The sequence below is a fragment of the Chrysochloris asiatica genome, unplaced genomic scaffold, assembly GCF_000296735.1.
Source record: "Chrysochloris asiatica unplaced genomic scaffold, ChrAsi1.0 scaffold00201, whole genome shotgun sequence".
In the NCBI taxonomy this organism is placed as follows: Eukaryota; Metazoa; Chordata; class Mammalia; order Afrosoricida; family Chrysochloridae; genus Chrysochloris; species Chrysochloris asiatica.
In genome coordinates, this window is record NW_006408719.1 from 2,745,285 (window position 1) to 2,767,600 (window position 22,316).

Consider the following 22,316-nt stretch of genomic DNA (forward strand, 5'->3'; position numbering starts at 1 on the left):
AAATCAAGTCATCCTTGCTTCTAAGGAGCATTCTTCTGCTTGTACTTCTTCCAAGACAGACTTGTTTACTCTTCTGACAGTCAATGGTACTTTCAATTTTCTTCAACACAGCCATAATTCAAATGCCCTGATACAGTTTTCCTTAATTCACTACCTAGATTTCGCATGCATAGGAGGCAAGTGAAAACACCACGTTTGGATCCGAACACTTTAGTTGTCAAACTAAACTCTTTAACATTTTAAAGAGGTCTTTTGCAGAAGATTTTACTAATATAATACAATATGTCATTTGATTTGACTGCCGTTTTCATGCGTGTTCAATGTGAATCAAAGTGAAATGAAATCTTAGACAACTTCAATCTTTTCCGGTTTATCATGTCATGTACTGGTTCAATTGAAAGGATTTTTGTTTTCTTTACATCGAGTTGAAACCCTGCAGTTGAAGGCTGTAGTCTTTGATCTTCATCAGTATTTACTTCAAGTCCTCTCCACTGCCCACAAGCCAGGTTATGTCATCTGCATATTGCAGGTGGTTGATGAATCTTCCTCCAATCCTGATGCCACATTTTTCTTCAAATACAGTTTCTAAGATTATTTGCTCAGCATACAGATTCATAAATTTGGTGAAAGGCTACAACCCTGACACAAATCATTTCTGATTTTAAATCATACAGTACCCAGGTATTCTATTCGAACAACAGTTTCTTGATCTACTTATAAGTTCCTTATGAGCACAATTAAGTGTTCTGGAATTCCTACTTGTCTCAATGTTAATCATAATTTGTTATGATCCATGCAGTTAAATGCATTTGCATAGTCAAGAAAATATGTCTAGGATTCATCTGACACCAGTAATAATATGCCTGGTTCCACATCCTCTTCTTAAGAGAGCTTGAATTTCTGGCAGCTCACTGCCAACTTACTGCTGCAATTGTTTTAAAATTGTCTTCGGAAAAATTTTACTTGCATATGATATTATGATATTGTTTAAGGATTTCCACATTCTGTTGAGTTACCTTTCTTTGGAATGGGTACAAATATTGATCTTTCTCAATAGGATGACCAAATAGTAATCTTCTAAATTTCTCTGTACAGACAACTGAGCACCTCCAACGCTGTATCACTTTGTTAAAATATTTCTATTTGTATTCCATCAACTGGTGGAGTCTTGTTTTTCACCAGTGCTTTCAGTACATCTTGGACTTCTCTTCCTTAAATTCCATCCATTTCTGATCATATGGTACCACCTCTTGAAATGACTGAACATCTACCTATTCTTTTTGGTGGATATACAGTTACTCTGTTAATTCCTTCCATCTTATTTTGATGCTTCCCGTGTCATTCAATATTTTGTGCATTTATTGTTGCTGTTATATGCCATCGAATCAGTATGAGTTCCCGAGGCTGTAAATCTTTGCGGAAGCAGAAAGTCTCATCTGTCTCCTGTAGAGTGGCTGGTGGGCTTAAATTGCCAACCCTGTGGTTTGGAGGTCAGTGCTTATCCTACAGAGCCACCACACTCTCATTTTGTTCCATTGTTGTTAAGTGCAGTCGAGTCGGTTCCAACTCATAGAAACTCTGATTAGTGGTTTTGATGACAGTCAATATGATTTGCTGATCAGTCAGATAAGAGGTATTATTGCTATTAAGTGCCACTGAGTCAGTTCCGACTCAAATCAACCCTATATAGCATTTCTGTGGAGCAGATGGTTATGTTTGAACTTCCAACCTTGCGGTTAGCAGTCCAGTGGTTATACTACAAAGCCACACCAGGACTACAGATATGAGGTATAAGAAGATTAAAAAAAAGTGAGAAACGACCCCAAAGTTTCTACTCTTAATAATTGGTAGAATGAAATTGCTTCTTGCTGAGATGGGGAATGCATCCAGAGGAGTAGATCTGAGCAAATCCAAAGAAGAAAAGGTGGTGAATTAATTTTTGAATATTTTTAAGTTTAAGATGCCTCACAGAAATCCAGTTGATAATGCCAAGGGGTGGTTAAACAAACTAGTATGGAGCTAAATGAGAGGTCCAAGACAGAAACATAAAGTACACAGTCAGCCTATAGCTTATATTTAAAGCCATGAGACTCAGTGAGATCACCAACAGTACGAGTGTGATACAGAAAGCATCTCTAGAGTACTCCAACATTCAAACTGTGCAGAAGCAAACAAACAGAGAAAATTAGCAAACAAAACTATGAAGGAGCCAAACAGTACCATAAATATTTTTCAGTGTAATCAAATAGCCATTATTTTCTGTGACTTGAGAGTATTTACAAATTCTTGAAATAATCAGATAGGAAAGTGAGAACACAAGAAACCAGTAATATACCCATACAAAATTCATGAAGTAACTTCAACTGGTCAAAATTTTGACATAAACATTTACAATCACATTGGACTCAATTCTTGCTAGCTCACCAAAATAGATGAAACTATTAAAATAGTACATAAAAACAGTGGGTGACATACTAATGAACACAGTAAAGTAAATTAGAATTAAGTGTCTCATCCACAAAAGTGGTATCCTTGACCTAAGTATAAAAGTTTCAGAAGGATTCCTGTTTTGCTCTCAACAGATTTAAAGAAGATAACAAAGATCTGCTTATTTATTTTTATTGGATAAATGTGATTTTGGAGTTTTACAGAACTTTTCATAACACCATCTGGTAAAAAACAACATTATATGACAAATATTTTAAAGAAGCCAATGTACCTATTTTATGAATTTGTATGCCAAACATGGAAATGAAAGTCAGAAGTCATTGAAATTAAGAATAAAACATTCTCTATCATTAAACTGGAGTCCTGGTGTGGCGCTGTGGGTTGATGCACTAGACTGCAAAGCCTTTTGAACTGCAAGGTTGGCAGTTCAAGCTCATCAGCTGCTCTTCAGAAACCCTATACAGGGTCGCTATGGGTCGGAATCAAGTCGACTGCACTTCACAACAACAATATCATTAAACTGGAGTCCTAGAGTGGCACTCTGTGTTAATGCGCTGGACTGCAAAGTCGGTTTGATCTGGAAGGTCGGCGGTTAAAGCTAACCAGCTGCTCCTTGTTAACCCTACATAAGGTTGCTATGGGTCAGAACCGACATTACGGCGCTTAATAACAACAACATTATTAAACTGGAGTCTGGTTGTAGCACTATAGGATAAGCACTCGACCTCAAAGTTGGTTTGAACCACAAGGTCAATGGTTCAAATTCACCAGCCACTCATTGGAAACCCTATACAGGGTCACCAAGTCAAAACTGATTCAATGGCACTAATCAACATCATGAAACTATATAGAGACACAACACACACTACATCTGAGTGACATGGATCTTACATAAAATGTTACCACAAAAAATTCCAACATTCAAGTCAGAACTTTTTTATATCTTGACCAAAAGGCATTTAACTCCTCTTCTCCTTTCTTCAGAAACTGAAGAGAATGATACATATATTGTTTCGTACTGTATTTGAAAAACGTATTTAATCATTATTTTACTTAACTCTAAAGGGATTATATTTATATGAAAAAAAAAAAAAAATCTGTCTGAAGATGAGGAGCAAAGTCCTTAAGAGAACAATGTCTTTCTGTTGCCACTGTTTATATTACCCATGCAAAGTAAAATAAATAAACAAATAAATAAATAAATAAAATAATTTGCATCATTATATATACTGGATGTGTGGTTTCAGTTTTCTTACCTGTATGGAAGTAATAGAAGCTGAATGTCCCTGAAGGACTGCAACTGGTGCACAAGTTCGAAGACACCACACTCTTACAACCTTATCACAGCTCCCTGCAGCAATCAGAGTGTTTTCATAGTTAACAGCCATGTCAGATATTTCAGCAGAATGCCCTCTCAGTGTAGCAAGGAGACGCCCATCATCTGTAGCCCAAATTTTTACCAAACAGTCATCTGAACCCTGTAATAAAACAAAAGTAAAGCAAATTAAAAAATAAAAAGCAGATTTAAAAATAAAGCAAAAATTGGTCGACACACACAAACACACACAATACAAAACTTGACAAAATAAAAAAGCATAAAAGCAAAGGGAAGATTGTATTAAATTACTTTCAATACTATCCTTCTTCTCTGTACAATATGGATTGCGTAATAAATATAAACAATGCCCAAATGAAAGCACTGAAGATACTATCCAAACTCTCCTCAGTACTATTATCAATCTAGAAAACTCAAAATATTTTAACTTACTTTTAAGTGATTTGGCATTAAGTGTCTCTGACCTGAAGGAGCTCTGGTAGTGTAGTGGGTTACAAATTGGGCTGCTAACCACAAAGTCAGAAGTTCAAATCTATCAGCTGCTCCATAAGAGAAAGATGAGGCATTCTGCTCCCATAAAGATTTACAGCCTTGGAAACCCTACACAGGGTCCCTGTGAATCTCAACCAACTCCATGGCACAAAACTACCACCCCACCCACCACCTCTGGCCTGACATCCTTATTAACTTAATCACTTGAATACTCTATAAATACTTAAAAATATAACTTAAAAGTCCACATGCATTTCTCAGTAAACATGAGACTTATTAATAATGTTTAGTGAAAATACTGAGTTAAACTTCCTACTGAGAATCTCAAAAAAGCTTAAAAAAATAGTACAAAGCAACTGTCCTTTAAATGTGGTTGACAAGTTATTTTATAATCATCTGTTTATAAAAGACAGCAATTACATTGTCATCATGATCATCAACATGCAAATACTGAGATGATACATTTGGAGTCACAAATAAGTCAAATAAGAACCTGTAATGAACTCCAAGAATCTCAACTTCTCCAAGAACGAACCACTTCCTCAATTGCAGCATATAAATACAAAAATTGTTAAGTGCCTTTGAGTCAGTTTCCACTCATAGTGACCCAGTATAGAGTTTCTGAGAAGCTGCTGGTAAATTTGACCCACTGACCTTTGGGTTCAATGCATGATACCCCAAGCACCACATCAGGACTCCAAATGCAAAAATAAAGCCATGAAATTACCCATACTTCTATGTTTACTTAGTACTGAAGCAATGAGACTGAGCCTCTTGGAATTATTGTTGTTACGTGCCGTCGAGTCGATTCTGACCCATAGCGACCCTGTATAGGGTTTCCGAGGAGCAACTGGTGAGCTTGAACCACCAAGCTTCTGGTTCAAACGATTTTGTAGTCCGGCGCATTAACCCACAGAGCCACACCAGGACTCCCTGGAAATATTAGTGTGCTCCAATTTTGTCCTCAAAAGCATACAATATGATCTGATTAATAAAAAACACAATTTAAAAAAGAACCAGTTCAAAAATCAAAGCAATATATACAAAACAATTATAATTAAATATGTAGTTCACTGTTCAATTATAATAATATAGTTGATAAGTAAAACTGGAATTAATTATGCTAAATGGAAACTTTATTTTAATAAATGTTTGCTAAAATGGAATGAATGAAATAAAATTGTGACACTAAGCTTGTTTCACATAAATCAACCACCTCTAGAATATGAGGTGATTATATACAGAATGGAGTCCTGGAATGGCATTGTAGAACAAGCACTGGACCACAAGGTTGGTTTAAACCAAAAGGCAGTTCAAACCCACCAGCCACTCGGAAACCCTATACAGGATCATTACGGGTCAGAACCGACTCGACAGCCCTGAACAACAACATGTAGGATATATAACTAAAGATTTAATTTTTCCCATTCAAATTCACAAAAGGTAATGGACATTATATTATATTTCACCCATTTACTCATATAGCATGAGAAAATATTTTCAGTTTCTAATCACCCTTTTCTATATTTACATATTCAAAAAGGATGGATTCCTTATAAAGCATACTGTAATGCTATGAAGTCACCTTTATTATACATCTCTAATATAATAGAGTATCATAAATTTTAAACTCACTGTGAAAATTCTTCTTCCACTTCGGTCAAATGCTACACAGTAGACAGATGATAAGTGCCCCAGAATTCTCTTATGCATCTTAATGTGCTGGTAAGCAGATGAAGGGAAAATATGGCTGAAACGACTACATCCAGTTAATTGCCTGGCAGATGTGATACTCACTGGAAAAAAAAAAAAAAGGGATTTACTTATTAATAACTAAAAGTGAAACCTACTTCATGAAGTTAAATCAGAATTATTAAGATCAAACAAAACAGGGTACACAACACACAGCATAGCAATTCTATCCTATGAAAAGTCTAAATTCTCTTACAAGTTTCATTATTTTATAAATTCAGGTCCATTATAAGAAAAACTAGGAGCTCTGATAGCATAGGGGTTACGAATCGGGCTGTGAACCGCAAGGTCAGCAGTTTGAAACTACCCGCTGTTCCACAGGAGAAAGATGAGGCTTTCTGCTCCCGTAAAGATTTACAGCCTCGGAAACCCTGTACAAGGTCGCTATGAGTCAGAACCGACTCCACGGCACATAACAACAACACCAACAACATAAGAAAACACTAATAATACTCTTCTGATATATTCCATGGACCTAACTTTTCTGCTTGCATTACTACGGCTTCTCAAGCACAACTCCATTTCCATTTTCTCAGTACATTATAGTCAAACAGTGATTTTAAATACATAGGTAAATCTTACTATACCATGAAGAAGTTTTAGAATAAAAACTATACTTGGTTCAGTATAACACATACTAAAACTTATACAGAGATTTTAAATGAACTTATGTCTCACCCCCTCACCTCTGTACATCATACAATCAGCTTTCCCTAAGCATTAAAGAATAATACAAGAGCCCTGTACAATGAAAAGAGAAGGGAACCTATGACACCACTTAAGTTTTAGGTAGCAAACAACTCTTTCTAGGTTTAGACAAACCTAGAAAAGCCTATGAGCTCTCCTCTTTTGGTTTTTTAATATGTAGACACTCTCACAGTTAACAATGAACTTTTGAGGCTTCATCTCCTATAAGGTCATCTTAGAAACTCTCATTTTTTGGTATGCTTTGCCTTATTTGTATTTTTTGTTTGTTTGTTTTTAAGCTGTTACAATAAAGCATAAATCTACAAAATTCTCTTACAAATACTACCTGAATTATCCTCACTTTCAGAAAATGGAAATCTTCATTCCCATGTAAGGATTTACAACCATCCATTAGCCCTGTGAAATTTCTCCAGAGTTCCCTTTTACACTGAAAATACTTAACACTCAGCAAATTATATTTGAATCAAAACACAAGATACCTCTAAGTGCAAAGTCACTACACCACATCTAATAATGCAAGTAATAATAGCTTTATATTTAAGCAAGGCAAAATTAAGGCGAGAATTGAGTCCTAGCTAGATTAGTAAAATTAGAACCATGCCACAATCAAAAATATGAAACCTTTCAATGTCTCACAATCTTAAGAGAAATGAAGTCTTTCTTTCAGCAAAGGTAGATCCACTGGCCATTTTAAACTGACAAAGTGACAAAAAATGAATGATGAATAACAAAATCGGCAAAATTTTAGAAGTAAATTATAAAAACAAGTCAGAGAGCTGAGTAGTTATGTAATACTGTGACAAGCTGAGTAAAAATGGTGGAATGTGTATAAGCAACAGTACTGTTGTTGTTGTTGTTATGTGCCATCGAGTCGGTTACGACCCATAGCGACCCTGTATAGGGTTTCCGAGGGTGTAAATCTTTACGGGAGTAGAAAGCCTCATCTTTCTCCCGCGGAGCAGCTGGTAGTTTCGTACTGCTGACCTTAAGGTTCGCAGCCCGATTTGTAACCACTACGCTACCAGAGCTTCTTAAGCAACAACAGTACTAGGTAAGAAAAATTTTTCCTGGCAGTGGCTTACCAATATCAGTCTCTAGAAAACTGCACAAACCTAACTGTGGGTCTTTAGCAGTAATTCTCCTCTTCTAGTCAAACATTTCTTCTACTTTGTGTTGCTCACTCCATACTTTGCAGATGGACACTGAAAGGGATTTTATTTTAGACAGTTTCTAAGTCTTGGAACTACTGACATTTAAAGCTGGATTATTCTTTGATTAGGGGGTCCCTGTTCATTGTAGGACATTAAGCAGTACTCCTGGCTTCTACTCACTAGACACCGGTAGTCCATCCCTTCTCAAATTGTAACAATCAAAAATATTGCCAAATTATTTGTCCAACGTTCCCTTACAGGAGAAAACTTCCCAGGATTGAGAATTATTGCTTGAATGTATAAAAACAAAACAAACAACAGTAACATTATCAAGACAAAATAAAACAAAACTGAAAAGAAACTCTGAGAAGGGGAGCAGAAATAGGCACAGAGTCAGAGCCAGAGAGAGCCATTGAGTGGATTTCCTTTCTAGTAACTGTTTACTTTCTGGTAACTGTTTACTTCATTCAATCATCCAATAAATATTTGAGTTCCTCAGAGGAATACAACTTAGCATAAAAACACATAGCTTATAAACATCACATAACTCCATTAAGAATTCATATTTAAGACCTCATGTGGAGCTTTAAGTTAAGCACTGAACTGCTAACTGCAAGGTCAGTGGTTGAAACCCACCAGTCACTCCTGGGAAACCCTAAACAGTATGAATCAGAACCGACTTGATGGCACTTAACAACCTCCTAAGGTCTAAACTTTTAAATTAAGAACAATTACTGAATACTATATGCACTTCCATGTGGCACTGTGAGTTAATGCACAGGATTGCAAGGTCGATTTGAACCACAAGGTCAGTAATTAAGCTAACTAGCTGCTCCTAGGAAACCCTATACAGGGTAGCTATGGGTTGGAACCGACTCAACAGCATTTAACAACAGCATAGTATACATAATTTAGCATTACTTTTTAAAACACCTTTAAAAAAATAATAATAATAACTGAAAAGACAAAAATGGAAAACACTTGCAAAAAGTATGGCAAATTCTTAATATTTAAAAATACACATAAAACTTATGATCACCAAAACCCAACAGGCAAGTAGGTAGAATAAATTAAGAGTTAAGTCACAGTATATACAACTAATAAACCAAGTCTCAGAAAATAATAAAACTTTTTTTGCTAGCTATCGAAGAATGCCAATTGCAAAAATAAGGTATCGTTTTAAACCTACAAATTTAATAGCATTAAAAAAAATTTGAAGACTTAATGCTGCCAGTTGCAATGGTATACATCTACTTTTCTAGTAGCACTATAGAGTTATATGATACATTTGGAAAATACTTTGGCAATTCATTTCCAGAGTCATGAAAATACACAAATTACTGTCCCACAACTAGGAACCTATCCTAGAGGTATAAATGTTTAGCAAAAAAAAATTTGCATAGCAAAGTGCTTACTAGAGTGCTATTTATAATATTTACAACCAACTCTAGGGCACTTAACAACAACAAACAAGTTCAAAAACAGGGGAATGGTTACTTAAACTACAGAATATTCAATAGACTGCTATGTAGATACTAATGATTAAAATATAAAATCTGTAACAGTATAGAACAATTTAAGATCTATAAAGTAAGACATAAACATAAAATTATATGTAGACTATGATTTAAATTATGTAAAAATACACATACGTATATGGATAAAGGCTAGACAGAAATAAGAGAAATGAAACCAGCTGCTATGTGTTCTTATACTCTTTATAATACATTTTAATCTCAAACACAAGTCTCCCCTAGTCATCATTGATAGCCCTTCAAAAAAATTCTTGCATAAGGTTTGCAGTATACTTGACAGCACCATTGTCATATATGCCTTTTTCCTTCTCAGCAATTTTTAAAACATTATTTACTCAGTACCTCAGATGATAATATCTGTTGATTTATTTCTCAGTCATTAGGTAATGTTAACAAGCCTTAGGCTCCAGACACTTAGGAATTACATCAACACTCACTTTTACATGTATTCTCCATGAAGTTTCTGTTTTACAGTACTATCCATTCTTGTTTTACACAGATTATCTAACAAGAGTAGCATATTTTTCACAAATAACACACTCACTTAAACAAAATGCACACCAAAACAATATGCACATGTATACAAGGGGGATTCAAAAAATTCATGGAAAAATTCCATTTTTCCCATGAGCTTTTCCTTTTGTCAACAGTAACAATACAGGAACACTTATTGTATTTTATCTGAAAGTCTCTATCAAATACAGTATTTGAGTGAATTGTTTCCTCCTGCTTCTACAGCAACCATAATGGAGGTTTGGTGGTGGTGGTGGTTATGTGCCATGGAATCAGTTCTGACTCATAGTGACTCTGTATAGTTTCCCAGGTTGTAAATCTTTACAGGATCAGAAAGCCTCATCTTTCTCCCACGGAGTTTCTGGTAGTTTCCAACTGCTGACCATGAAATTAGCAGTCCGACATGTGACCACTACACAATCAGAGTTACTAAATGGAGGTTTAAAGATGAGCAATTTAACTTCCACCATAGCAAAGCAGAATAGAGTATTAATATGGAAAAAAAACTACAGGAGCTCCAGGGTTACAAATGTCTTACTTGCATACAACCTGTAGTTATGAAGCAATCCTGTAAAATCTACTATAGTAAAAATCAGAGGTACATGCAATGGCTCAAAATAACAAAAGCCATTAGTTTGTGAGTATATAGATCAAAACATTATTATTACAATTACTCTATTATTATATTGAAGATAAGCTAACTTTTCCAACTGATGTAAAAATTGGTTTAAACGGAGATTTAGGAACGGAACTGGATCTTAATCTGAGGATTGCCTATAAAATAAATGAGAAAAAAATTCCCAAATCCCTATGTCTGATTTTAATTCCACTACATTATTTATTACCACCATTAAACCTTTTCATTTCTTTGGTAGTTCTTTGCAATTATGTAATAAATCCAAGAGTTTTAGTATATATACCTACTTTTCACTGACATTTCACATTTACAACACTCAAAAAATTCTCAGACAGCATCTACATGCTCCAGAGCCCCCATGGGGATTCACTATGTCCAGAGTGCCATCTGCGGGCCACCCTGAATGATATGCCAGAAGCTCCTGTGATGAGATAGTTTACCAACTGAAGAATGCCTACTACCATAATTCATGATGACATGAGACAGTGGTGGAATACACGAGTTTGCAGGTCGGCAAGCTAATACACAAATTCAGATTGAAACTAAAAAAAATGAAAACAAGTCCACGAGAGATAAAACATGACCTTCAATATATCACACCTGAATTTAGAGATCATCTGAAGAAAAGATTTGATGCATTAGAAACTAAAGACAAAAGACCAAAGAGTTGTGGGATGACATCAAGAACATCATACAGGAAGAAAGCAAAAGGTCATTAAGAAGACAAGAGAGAAGGAAAAGACCAAAATGGATGTCAGAATAGATTCTGAAACTTGCTCTTTGGCACAGAGATGCTTAAGCAAATGGAAGAAGTAAGGAGGTACAAGAGCTGAACAGAAAATGTCAACGGCCAGCTCAAGAAGACAAAGTCAAATATTATAACCAAATGTGCAAAGACCTGGAGTTAGAAAACCAAAAGGTAAAAGCATGCTCAGCATTTCTCAAGCTGAGGGAACAGAAGAAAAATTCAAACCTCAACTTGCAGTAAGGAGTCCTGGTGTGGCGCTGTGGGTTTAATGCGCTGGATTATAAAGTTGGTTTGAAGTGCAAAGTCAGTGGTTCAAACTCACCAGATGCTTCTCAGAAATCTTGTACAGGATCGCTATGGGTCAGAACTGACTCAACAGCTCTGAACAACAACAACATGGACAAAAATATTGAAAAATGCAGAAAGTATCAAAAGAAGATGTCAGGAATACAGAGAGTCACTGTATCAAAAAGAAATGGTCGATGTTAAAACATTTAAAGAGTTAGCATATGATCAAGAGCCAATGATCCTGAAGGAAGAAGACCAAGGTGCATTGAAAGCACTGGCAAAGAACAAGGCACTAGGAATGGATGGAATACAAATTGAAATCTTTCAACAAACTGATGCCGCACTAGAGGCACTGGAAGAGATCCAAATTTGTGCTCATTCCAAAGAGAGATGACTCACTGGAATGTGGAAATCATCGGACAGTATCATTGATATCCCATGAGAGTAAAGTTTTACTCAAGGTAATACAAAAAAATGTCAATGAAGCTGTACATTGACATAGAATTTCCAGAGGTTCAAGCCGGATACAGAAGAGGACGTGGAACAAGGGATATCATTGTTGACATCAGATGGATCTTGTCTGAAAGCAGAGAATACTAGTGTTTTATTGACTACACAAAGGATTGGGTGGACCATGACAAGCTATGGACAACATTGCGAAGTATGAGTATTCCAGAACACTTAATTATGCTCATGAGGAACTTTTACAAAGACCAAGAGGCAGTAGTTCGAACTGAACAAGGGAACAGCAAATGGACTAAAATTAGGAAAGGTGTGCACCAAGATTGTACTCTTTGACCACACTTATTCAATCTGTATACTGACCAAATAATCCGAGAAGCTGGATTATATGAATTAAAATGTGGCATCAGGATTGAAGGAAGTCTCATTAACAGATGAAACAACCTTGCTTGCTGAAAGTGAAGAGGACTTAAAATACTTCCTAATGAAGATCAAAGACCAAAGCCTTCAGTATGGATTGTATCTCAATGTAAAGAAACCAAAATTACTCACAACCTGAACAATAAATGACATTCATATAAATGGAGAAAAGAATGAAGTTGTCAAGGACTCCATTCTTCTTGGATCAACCATCAACACTCATGGAAGCAGCAGTCAAGAAATCAAATGACGTATTGCACTGGGCAAATCTGCTGCACAAGACCTCTTTAAAGTGTTAAAAAGCAAAGATGTCAGTTTGAGGACTAAGGTACACCTGACCCATGCCATAGTATTTTAAATACCATCATAGGCATGTGAAAGTTGGACAGTGAATAAGGAAGATTACAGAGGAATTGACACATTTGCATTGAGTTGCTGGAGAAGAATATTGAAAGTACCACAGACTGCCAAAAGAACTAACTGATCTGTTTTGGAAAAAGTACAGTCAGAGTGCTCCTTATAAGCCTGGATGGTCAGACTTCGTCTTTCAGACTTCAGGCATATTATCAAGGGGGAACAGTTACTGAAGAAGGATATCATGTTTGGTAAAGTGGAGGGTCAGAGAAAAAGAGGAAAACTCCCAACGAGATGGATTGGCACAGTGACAGCTGCAATAGGTTCTGGCGTAGCAACAATTGTGAGGTTGGCCCAGGATCAGGCAGTGTCTTGTTCTGTTGTGTATAGGGTCGCTATGAGTTGCTGCTGACCTGATGGCACCTAAAAACAAGAATCAGGGGAGGACAGGTGAGCACTTGAAGGATAGTGGGAAGAGGATGGATACTGAATAGTTTAACATCAGGAAAGGTGTGTACCAGGATGGCTTCCTTTCAACATACTTATTCAATATGCACATTGAGCAAATAATCTAAGAAGCTGGGTTGTATGCAGAAAAACTTGACATTAAGACTGGAGAAAGATTCATTAATAACCTGTAATATGCAGATAAAAAAGTCTTGCTTGCTAAATAGCAAACAGGACTTGAAATACTGATGAAGAACAAAGCCCCTTCAGTATGGATTGCATGTCAATGTAAAGAAAACAATAATCTTCACAACTGGACCAATAAATAACATCATGATAAATGAGAAAAGATTGAAGATGTCAAAGACTTCATTTTGCTTGGATCCACATCAATGTTCATGGAAACAGCAAGAAATCTAATGACACATTGCATCAGGCAAAGCTGCTGCAAAAGACTTCTTTAAAGTGTTCAGAAGCAAAGCTGTCAATTTGAGGACTAAGGTGTGCCTTACCCAAGCCTCATATCCATGTAAAAGTTGGACAATGAATAAGGAAAACTATAGAATTGAATTGATTCATTTGAATTATGGTGTTGGAGAAGAATATTGAAAGTACCATAGACTGCCAGAAGAACCAATCTGTCTTCAAAGAAGTATAGTCAGAATGCTCCTTAGATGTGAAGATGATTGAACATGCTATTAGAAGGGACCAGTTCCTGGTGAAGGACGTCCTAATAAAAGTGGACGGTCAGCGTGTAAGAGGAAGACCTCCAACAAGATGAATTGACACAGTGGCAGCAACACTGGGCTCAAACATAATAATTGTGAGGATACCACAGAACTGGGCTGTATTTCGTTCTATTGTACATAAGTCAGAATTGACTCAATGGCACCTAGCAACATAGTTGACTCTTTTCTATCTGGGGTAATGAGATGCAGCTATCAACTATACAGTACATTCTTTGGAGTAGAGAAGCAAATAATAACTTTACCTTACAATTTTTTAAGAACTTTCTTTTTGAGAGAAACTTAAGGTTCATGTCAAAATATATTTCTTTAGCAATGTTCACAAACTCAACTAGTAGATAAATTCATTAAATGTTTATATGTATAAAATGTATGCAAGTATACATTAATCTATTCAGGATCCATGTCTCCTAAACCATTCTTTATAATTGTACACGATAAGTTTCTGAACTGTTCTTTTATAAAACACAAATTATGATATGACCTAGATCATTGAAAGATCAAAATTATTTTAAGATTCAAAGAAAGTCCCTAGGTGGTGCAAACTTTACACATGACTGCTAATCCACAGATTAGAGATTTGCACCCAGCCAGCAATACAAAATAATACATCTATTATAATAAATATTTTACAAATTTAAAAATCACAGAGACCACTTTTCCAAGCAAGGAATCACCTTAGTGTGGGCATAGCTAATCATGGATGCGATGTTGCCTTTGGAATCTTCCAATCAGTTACTGCCGAAGAGGGATGACAATAGCTGGTAAGGTCTTAAACAACCTTAAACATTGGCCATGGGCAAACAGACACTAGACTTAAAAACTGGAAATCGAAACGGTAGACCTGAGTAATACCTGTCTGGACCAAGTTCATTTTGGGATCTGGTACTCATTTTTATCTGTGGATGATTTACTTGGGTGTAGGATTGTGGAAAGCTTTAAAAGGTGTGAAGAGTTGATTTTTGCTACAGTGGATGGAACAAGTTATGAACAAAAGCATTGCTGCTGCATGCCATTGAGTTCAGCTCCAATTCATAGTGACCCTACCAGGGCTCCATTTAGAGAAATGCAGGATTTATGGTAACAATAGCAGTAATGCAGCTTCCTATTGAAAGACAGCTAGAGTTGAATGGATGCTAATGGGATGGAAGATTAAACAACCTCTTTGAATAATCTGAATACTTATAAAAGTAAAAACAGTCATAGAGACCAATAAATAGCTATCAAAGGAAATATTGCCTTTCTTCTTTAAGCATGTTGTTGATCACATATTATGAGCTAAAATATTGTGTTAAACATTGGAGATAATTTATAACAAGTCAAATAAGATCCCTATCCTCATGAAATTTACATTTTACTGGGCAAATCTTCTATCATTTATCCAATTTTAGAAAGGGATAAAATACTTTAATGAAGAAAAGTGATCTGCGGGAAAATACACAATTCTCAAAATGTACTTTCTAAGGCAAGAAGTGACTGGCTTACAAACTTTCAAGAGGAAGCCTATTTCCATAGGGTGCAGGGGAAGGTAGAATCTCCACTGAGTGGTTTCCAATCTGTCTGGACAGGGCTGATGAAAGGAGATGGGGATAAGACTCTTGTGGTTCAATAGTGAATAATTGCTGTTAGGACTGACTATGAGTGTTGGAAATGTGAAGGTCGAAGTTTTGTAACAAAAGGAGAGGAGTAGTTGATTTGGCAGTCCAGGAGCGGAGGTCCCTGGGACCGTCAAGGGAGAAGAGTAGAGTGCAGGGCCCTATTCAGAGAAGCAGTGATGCCAGAGATGGAGGCAAAGACATAGAGAGATGGAATGGCTGGGGACTCTGGCCTCAGGGAGGGAGAGGGTCTGTGTGTTGATGGCCGGGGGGCCTTTGGTTATTTGATGATGCATACAGGGGATTGTAATCATTGCAATTAAATGAAATATGATAGGATAAATGTAAAGCTAATGTTCTCCCATGTAAACTATCAAATAATTCACAATAAAAACTTTTTTAAAAATGTACTTTCTAATAAACTTTCCAGGTGGTATTGATACTCTGCAACTTTAGGATCAACCACTTTTAGACCCACCTTCCCCCTCAACAAAATATCCTTTCTATAACCATAAAACCAGATGGCCATTTGTATTGCAGAGTGGGAGTGGGTCGGGGGTTTTCAGCACCCCTACTCAACAGGTTCGCTGGAACTGGCAGCCAAACGAACATTTGAGGTATGGTGGGGAGATGGCTCATTCTTTTATTCAGCAAAACAGTGGTCAGTGCAGAGGAAGGGGCCTCATGGAGTCTTTTTTTTTTTTTTTTTTTTTTTAAGTTTTTATTGTGATTTGAGTGAAACTTTACAGGACAGATCATCAGTTTTATATTCAACAAACCATATACTGTTTCATTACAATGATTATAATCCCCTCCACGTACCATCAGTTAACAGTATTTCTCTCTATTCATTTCAGCTCTTTTTTTTAAATACGCAGGCATATATAATTTAAACCACCAAAGGGCACATTCAGCAACCCTGCCTCCTGGCCGCCAGCTCTCAGTCCCTCTCTTTCCTTGAATCTAGAGTCCTCAGCTGCTCCCTCTCTCCATGTCCCCATTTCTGCCTCGAAATCTGGTGTCACTGCTTCTCTGGATAAGGTCCCGCATTCTGCTTGTGCTTGTCTCCCTTGATGGTTCTCTGTTTCTGGACTGTAAGATTAACTACTCCCCAGTTGTTGTTACAAAACTTCTACCTTTACAATTGTGACAGTCTCAACTACTCACAATTACTCACTATTAAATCATAAGGATCTTATCTCAGTTAGTCTCTTGCCTCTCTGTTCTCTCAGAGCTTTCTCCTGTATCTGTTCCATTCTCCCTTATGTCTTTCTGTTCTCCCTGTTATGTGTGCTTTCCCTCTACCCCTCACTTGGGGAAAGTACTTAAATACTACTACAGAACAAATATACTTGCCAAATATACTCAAAGGTTAGATAACACTGTGACATCATTCTAATATGGTAGTGCACATAGCAATGACTTAGCATTCTTAGGTTTCTATTGGAACCAGTGAGTCGCCCCACCTAGGAGAGGAGTCCCTGATAAGCAACAGCCACTCCCTGACTATCACCACCTTCTAGCCCAATGACATTCAACAACTTCCTAAACATTTCTAGTAAAGAGATTAGTTATCTTTCAAGAATATTCATTTGGTGAGCTGTACAAATTTTTAGAGTACTCGACCTTTAATGGAGTATGAGCCATTTCCTTGATATAAATTTCTATATATACGGAGTCATGGTATAGTGTTGTAGGATAAGCAATGGACTGCTAACTGCAAGGCTGGTGGTTCATACCTATCAGCCATTCCTCAGAAACCCTAGACAGAGTCTCTATGAACTGAAACCAATTCGACAGCACTGAACAATAGCAACATATATATGGATGCCCTGGTGTGGTACTGTATAGGATTTTAGACTCTGAGAAAACTCAAAACTCCAACTCACAAAGGTTCAACCCAAAATCGATCATGGGGATGGTCCAGGGCCAGGTAGTATTTTGTTCTGTTGTGCAAGGGGTCACCATGAACCTTGGGTCTATTAACAGCAGCCAAAACAACAGTTGCCCAGATTCTACTCTTGGATGCTGCACTTAAAAAGAAAGTCAAATCCCTTTGCTATGTGGCAAACCATTATGATGCTATGAATCACTTAATGTCTCTTCTAGCCAGTCTTGGTAAATGCTCATCAAACAATTTTTTCCTAATGGGTCTGGGTAAGAAAAGGTGGGGGAAGATGCTGATGGATGGATTATATGTTTCAGTTGTGAGTTTCAGATTGTTAACAGGGTTAACTGTAATTGTAAAAACTTGGAACTCTAACATGGATATAAAATAAGTCCTCTAAGAAGCAGGAGGATGATCTCACTACTATCAAAGACGCACTACCAGTGGAGCATGTCCATTAAACCCTGAATTTGTGCGCACTGAATCGCTTCAACTCAGAGACAAAAAGTTGTAACACAGGAGTAACAACGAAGTGGCAGAGGAGCAGCAGCAGCAGAACCAAGAGCCAGAGCATGAGACTGAGCAGTGAATCAACCTCCCAGGCAATAGAACAAGTAAAGCTGAGTGACTTTGAACAGGAGGTGTGCTTGCACAGCAGGGTGCCTCCAGACAGTTAAGTGTTGTATCCTGTGGGTATTTATCAGCAGCCCTAAAGAAGGTTTGTATTACTGATTGGGCATTACTCACCTGCCTGTGGGAAAAGCTGAAGAGAGGCTGTCCTAACTTCAAGAGTCATGTCCTGAGAATTTCTGACTATGCATTATAACCTGTTAATGTTCTTAATGAACTCAGTAACTTGTTGAGTATTGCTTCTGAGCTGCGTGGGCACTGCAATGAAATATCAAGCCCAGCTGACTAGAGTGCTGTTGGAGGGATGATTGGTGTCATTTTTACACCCATGAAACATTTAAAGAAAACGGACGTCCCTGGGTGGTGCAAAGAATTAACACAGTCAGCTATTGTTTATTGAAAGGTTGAAGGTTTGAGTTTTCTCATACAAAATCTAAAATCTGAGGCTTTTGGTGTATGGAATTAGAGAAGTCTGAAAGCAGAGCCTTAACTCCAATTTACAGCCTTGACATAAGTCTAGAATCCATGTTGCATTTTAAAGTTGCTTTGTCTAACAGCAGTTTCTGTAACATTTGTACTGACTTAATCAGATGCCATAAAGGAAATACATTCCCTTTGGCCCAGTTCTTTCCTCTATGGTCAAATAAATTCAGGACATGATAGCCTAAGCCTGAAGGATGTTGGTTGACACACAGCAGTATCAAAAAGTCTTCTTTACAATGAACCCCAGAAAAAGACATGCTTGAAAACCTGTTCTATTACTGTCTTGTGACTATTCTGTGATTAATTGAATAGCATATACACTTGCAATTATGTACTCATAATCAATCATGTCCTGGTGTGGTGCTGTAGGATAAGCACTGGACCACAAACCTCAAGGTTGGCAGTTCAAATCCACTAACTGCTCCTTGAAAACCCTAATACTGGGTCGCTATTAGTCAAAACCTACTCAATGGCATTGACCAACAACAAATATAATGATTTCTATACTAAATGATCTTTGTGGACCACTGTTCTCATTAAGTAGTAGTTGATGCTAGATGTTCTAACCATAAAATTATGAGTTTATGATGTGGAACTGGATTGCAAACCTCAAGGTCAATGGTTCAATCCCACCAGTTGCTCCTCAGAAACTCCATACAGGGTGACTATGAGTCAGAACCGGCTTGAAGGCACTTAGCACCAACCAATGATGTAATCCGACATGTATGTTTCCCCCCAATACCTACTAAATCCCTACTCTCAAATATCCTATCTATGATTCCCCTGATAGTATTTAAATTAATCATAATTTTGTACCTTTAGTTCCTACTTAACTGTACGAGGATGCACATGTCGTCATTATCTAATGATATGACCATCTTCATTCTGTGAATTTGGATGTCTTCCCAGTATGATTGTTTCCTGGACTTAAAAAAAAAACTCTTAATTTTACCTTTACAGTGTGCTTTCATTCAATGACATTTAAATGAACTAGTCAGCAGGATTTCAAAGGCACCTCACACTGACTGCATCAGAGTCACTGGACCCAGAACTTAATGGTACTAAGGAAAGAGCCCGTTGTGTTTCAGCTGCCTCCCTGGCTCTCAGTGGCAGTTTAAGGTGAGTCCTCTCAAAACCTAAGCCTCTGCACTACTGCAATTGATGACTTTTTAAAAGTTAAACATTGATTTAAAGCCCTTTCCTTTTTTAAATTTTCCCTTTTTAGACTGTCTGCTAAGCATCACAAATAAAACTTAACTAATGACATCTAATGATCAATAATTACCAGTACTGTTGAATTTTTACTTTTCTTTCTCCACATGTGCTAACTAAAGGAATGCACAGGACTCTGTGTGGCACTGTAGGATCAGCACTGGATTTTTTTTTTTTTTTAATAAATGTTTTATTGTGAATTGTGTGATAGTCTACATGGGAGAACATTAGTTTTATATTCATTCTATTATCTATCGTTTCATTGGAATAGTTACCATCCCGTCCATGCATCCTCACCCAACCAAAGGGTGTACCCTGCAAGCCTGCACCCCCCCCCCACAGTCCTCAGCCCCTTTCCCTCTCCGGATCCCAAGTCCCCAGCCACTCCATCTCTTGATGTCGTCTTCTCTGCCTCCATCTCAGGCCTCACTGCTTCTCTGGGTAGGGATCCCACTCTCTGCTTTTCTCTATAGATGGTCCTAGGCTGAAAAGTTAATCACTCCCCTCCTTGCTACAAAATGTCCACCTTTAGATTTCCAATCCTCACAATCAATCCTGATAACAATTATTCACTATTGCATCACAAGAGACTCATCTGTATTTCATTTCATCAGCCCTTCCTGGACAGGCTGTATACTATTCACTGGAGACTCTACCTTCCTTCACGCCATCTGGATCAAGGTTCCCTCTTGAAAGCTTGTAAGCCAGTCACTTCTTACCTTAGTATCCCTCCCCCCATTTTAGGTAGCCAATGTCCAAGTTGCCCATCCCTGTCTACCCTTTGTGTGGAGGGGGTGGGAATAGTTCTTGCCACAGGGCTTTGTTTCCTCTTTTGAGCTACTGCATTTATAGGTGTAGGTCATGTTTATCGAATTGTATCATATGACACTTTTTTTCTCTTCTTTCTTCTTCGGGTTAAGCTTTGTTCATCCAGTCATTGAAGCTAGGTCAGAAGGATATCATCTACAAGTGTGGGTGTTCTTGTGTCTGTCCGCCCTCTTTTTATCGGCTGGCCACCCCGCTCTCCATTCTAGTCCTCTGTGGCTGTGTCATTGACTGTGAGCCCATGAGTCCCCAGGTCTTGCCTCGCTGCTGGTCGACCAGGTTTCCACCCAGGTTCACAGTAGTTTGCTGAACGATGTAGGGCTTAGCTCGCCACTTCATTGATGTTCTTCGGTCACTTCCCCTTCTGGGTGACGTGCGTGGTTGCCAATCATAGCATATATTTCCCTTGCATCTTAGTCTTGGAAGAGAATTTGCACTGAGAGGACCCAACCACTTGCCTTGATGTCTCATGGGCAAGCAACCTGCATGTTCTTGTGGTAACAGTCAGACTGCCCATATTGTTTTGTATTTTTCCTGTAGGTCCTTCTTTCAGGAAGTATCTTCTGGTTTTCTAGCTGCTCCCGGCTGTTCTGCTTGTCCTTTCGAGTGGAAAATTTCCAGTCTCTGAAGGTAGGGCTTCCACCCATAACCCCATGTAATGCAGACGCTCCTCAGGAAACCTCCTTCATTGGACACATTGTAGCCCCATTTTAGGTATTCCAATCACTTATAGGCAGAAGACAGGCTTACAGACTTTCCATGTTGATATTTCTGGTTATTCCTTTCTCGCCCCCTCCAGTGTCTGTTTCATAACATATTGCAAGGAAAACCATGATTCAAAAGACAGCCAAGCATCTTAACATTATTCCCCCCTTTTCCCCATTCCATCCATGTCTCAGTCTCTGTATTCCAGAGATCTGTTGTTCCAAAGCTGTGCCTACATCATTTTTTACCTCTGTCCCGTTTAGCCCATTCATACCTGTCTAATTGTTCTCCCATCTGATTTGTTCTTCGATTCCCCTCTCCCTACTTGTATATTGCCCCCCTACCAAATACCCAAATTATGCTGTGTCTATTCCCTACCCTGTGCTCCACCTTCCACTCCCACCCCTATCCCTACCCCTACATCCTAGTAACCAACTAAGAATCCACTTTAGTGGATTAGTATGGGTTCTTTTTCTTAGTCTTTTACATTAGTGGTCCTATGCAGTATTTTTCCTTTTGTGACCGACTAATTTGACTCAACATAAATGCTCTTAAGGTTCATCCATGTTAGGAAGTGGCATGCAGCTTCCTTGTTATTTTACAAGGTAGCATAAACCACAGCTTGTTTATCCATTCTTCAGTTGATGGGCACTTTGGCTGACTCCATCTTTTTGCTATTGTAAATAGTGCAGCTATGAACATTGGTGTCAGCACTGGATTTTGAACCACAAGGTCGGCAATTCAAAACCATCAGCTGCTCATTGGAAACCCTACACAGAGTCACTATGAGTCAGAACTGATGCTATGGCACTAAACAACAACAGGTTGTAGAGCATTAAGAAACACCTGCTTTTAGACAATATGATCCTATATGTAGAAAACCCCAAAGACTCAGTAAAAAAGCTACTAGACCTCATTGGAAGATTCAGCAAAGTGGCAGG

General features: G+C 37.8%; 1 protein-coding gene across 1 annotated transcript in view; it reads right to left on the reverse strand.

Moving 5' to 3' along the window:
- Positions 1–22,316, reverse strand: part of BRWD3 (bromodomain and WD repeat domain containing 3) — a 240,297-nt gene that overhangs the window by 146,492 nt on the left and 71,489 nt on the right. Inside the window, exons 7-8 of the mRNA XM_006872503.1 lie at positions 5,912–6,072; positions 3,705–3,926 (exon numbers count right to left, since the gene is read on the reverse strand). Of these exons, the coding sequence (XP_006872565.1) occupies positions 3,705–3,926; positions 5,912–6,072 (383 nt within the window). The remainder of the gene's footprint in view (positions 1–3,704; positions 3,927–5,911; positions 6,073–22,316) is intronic.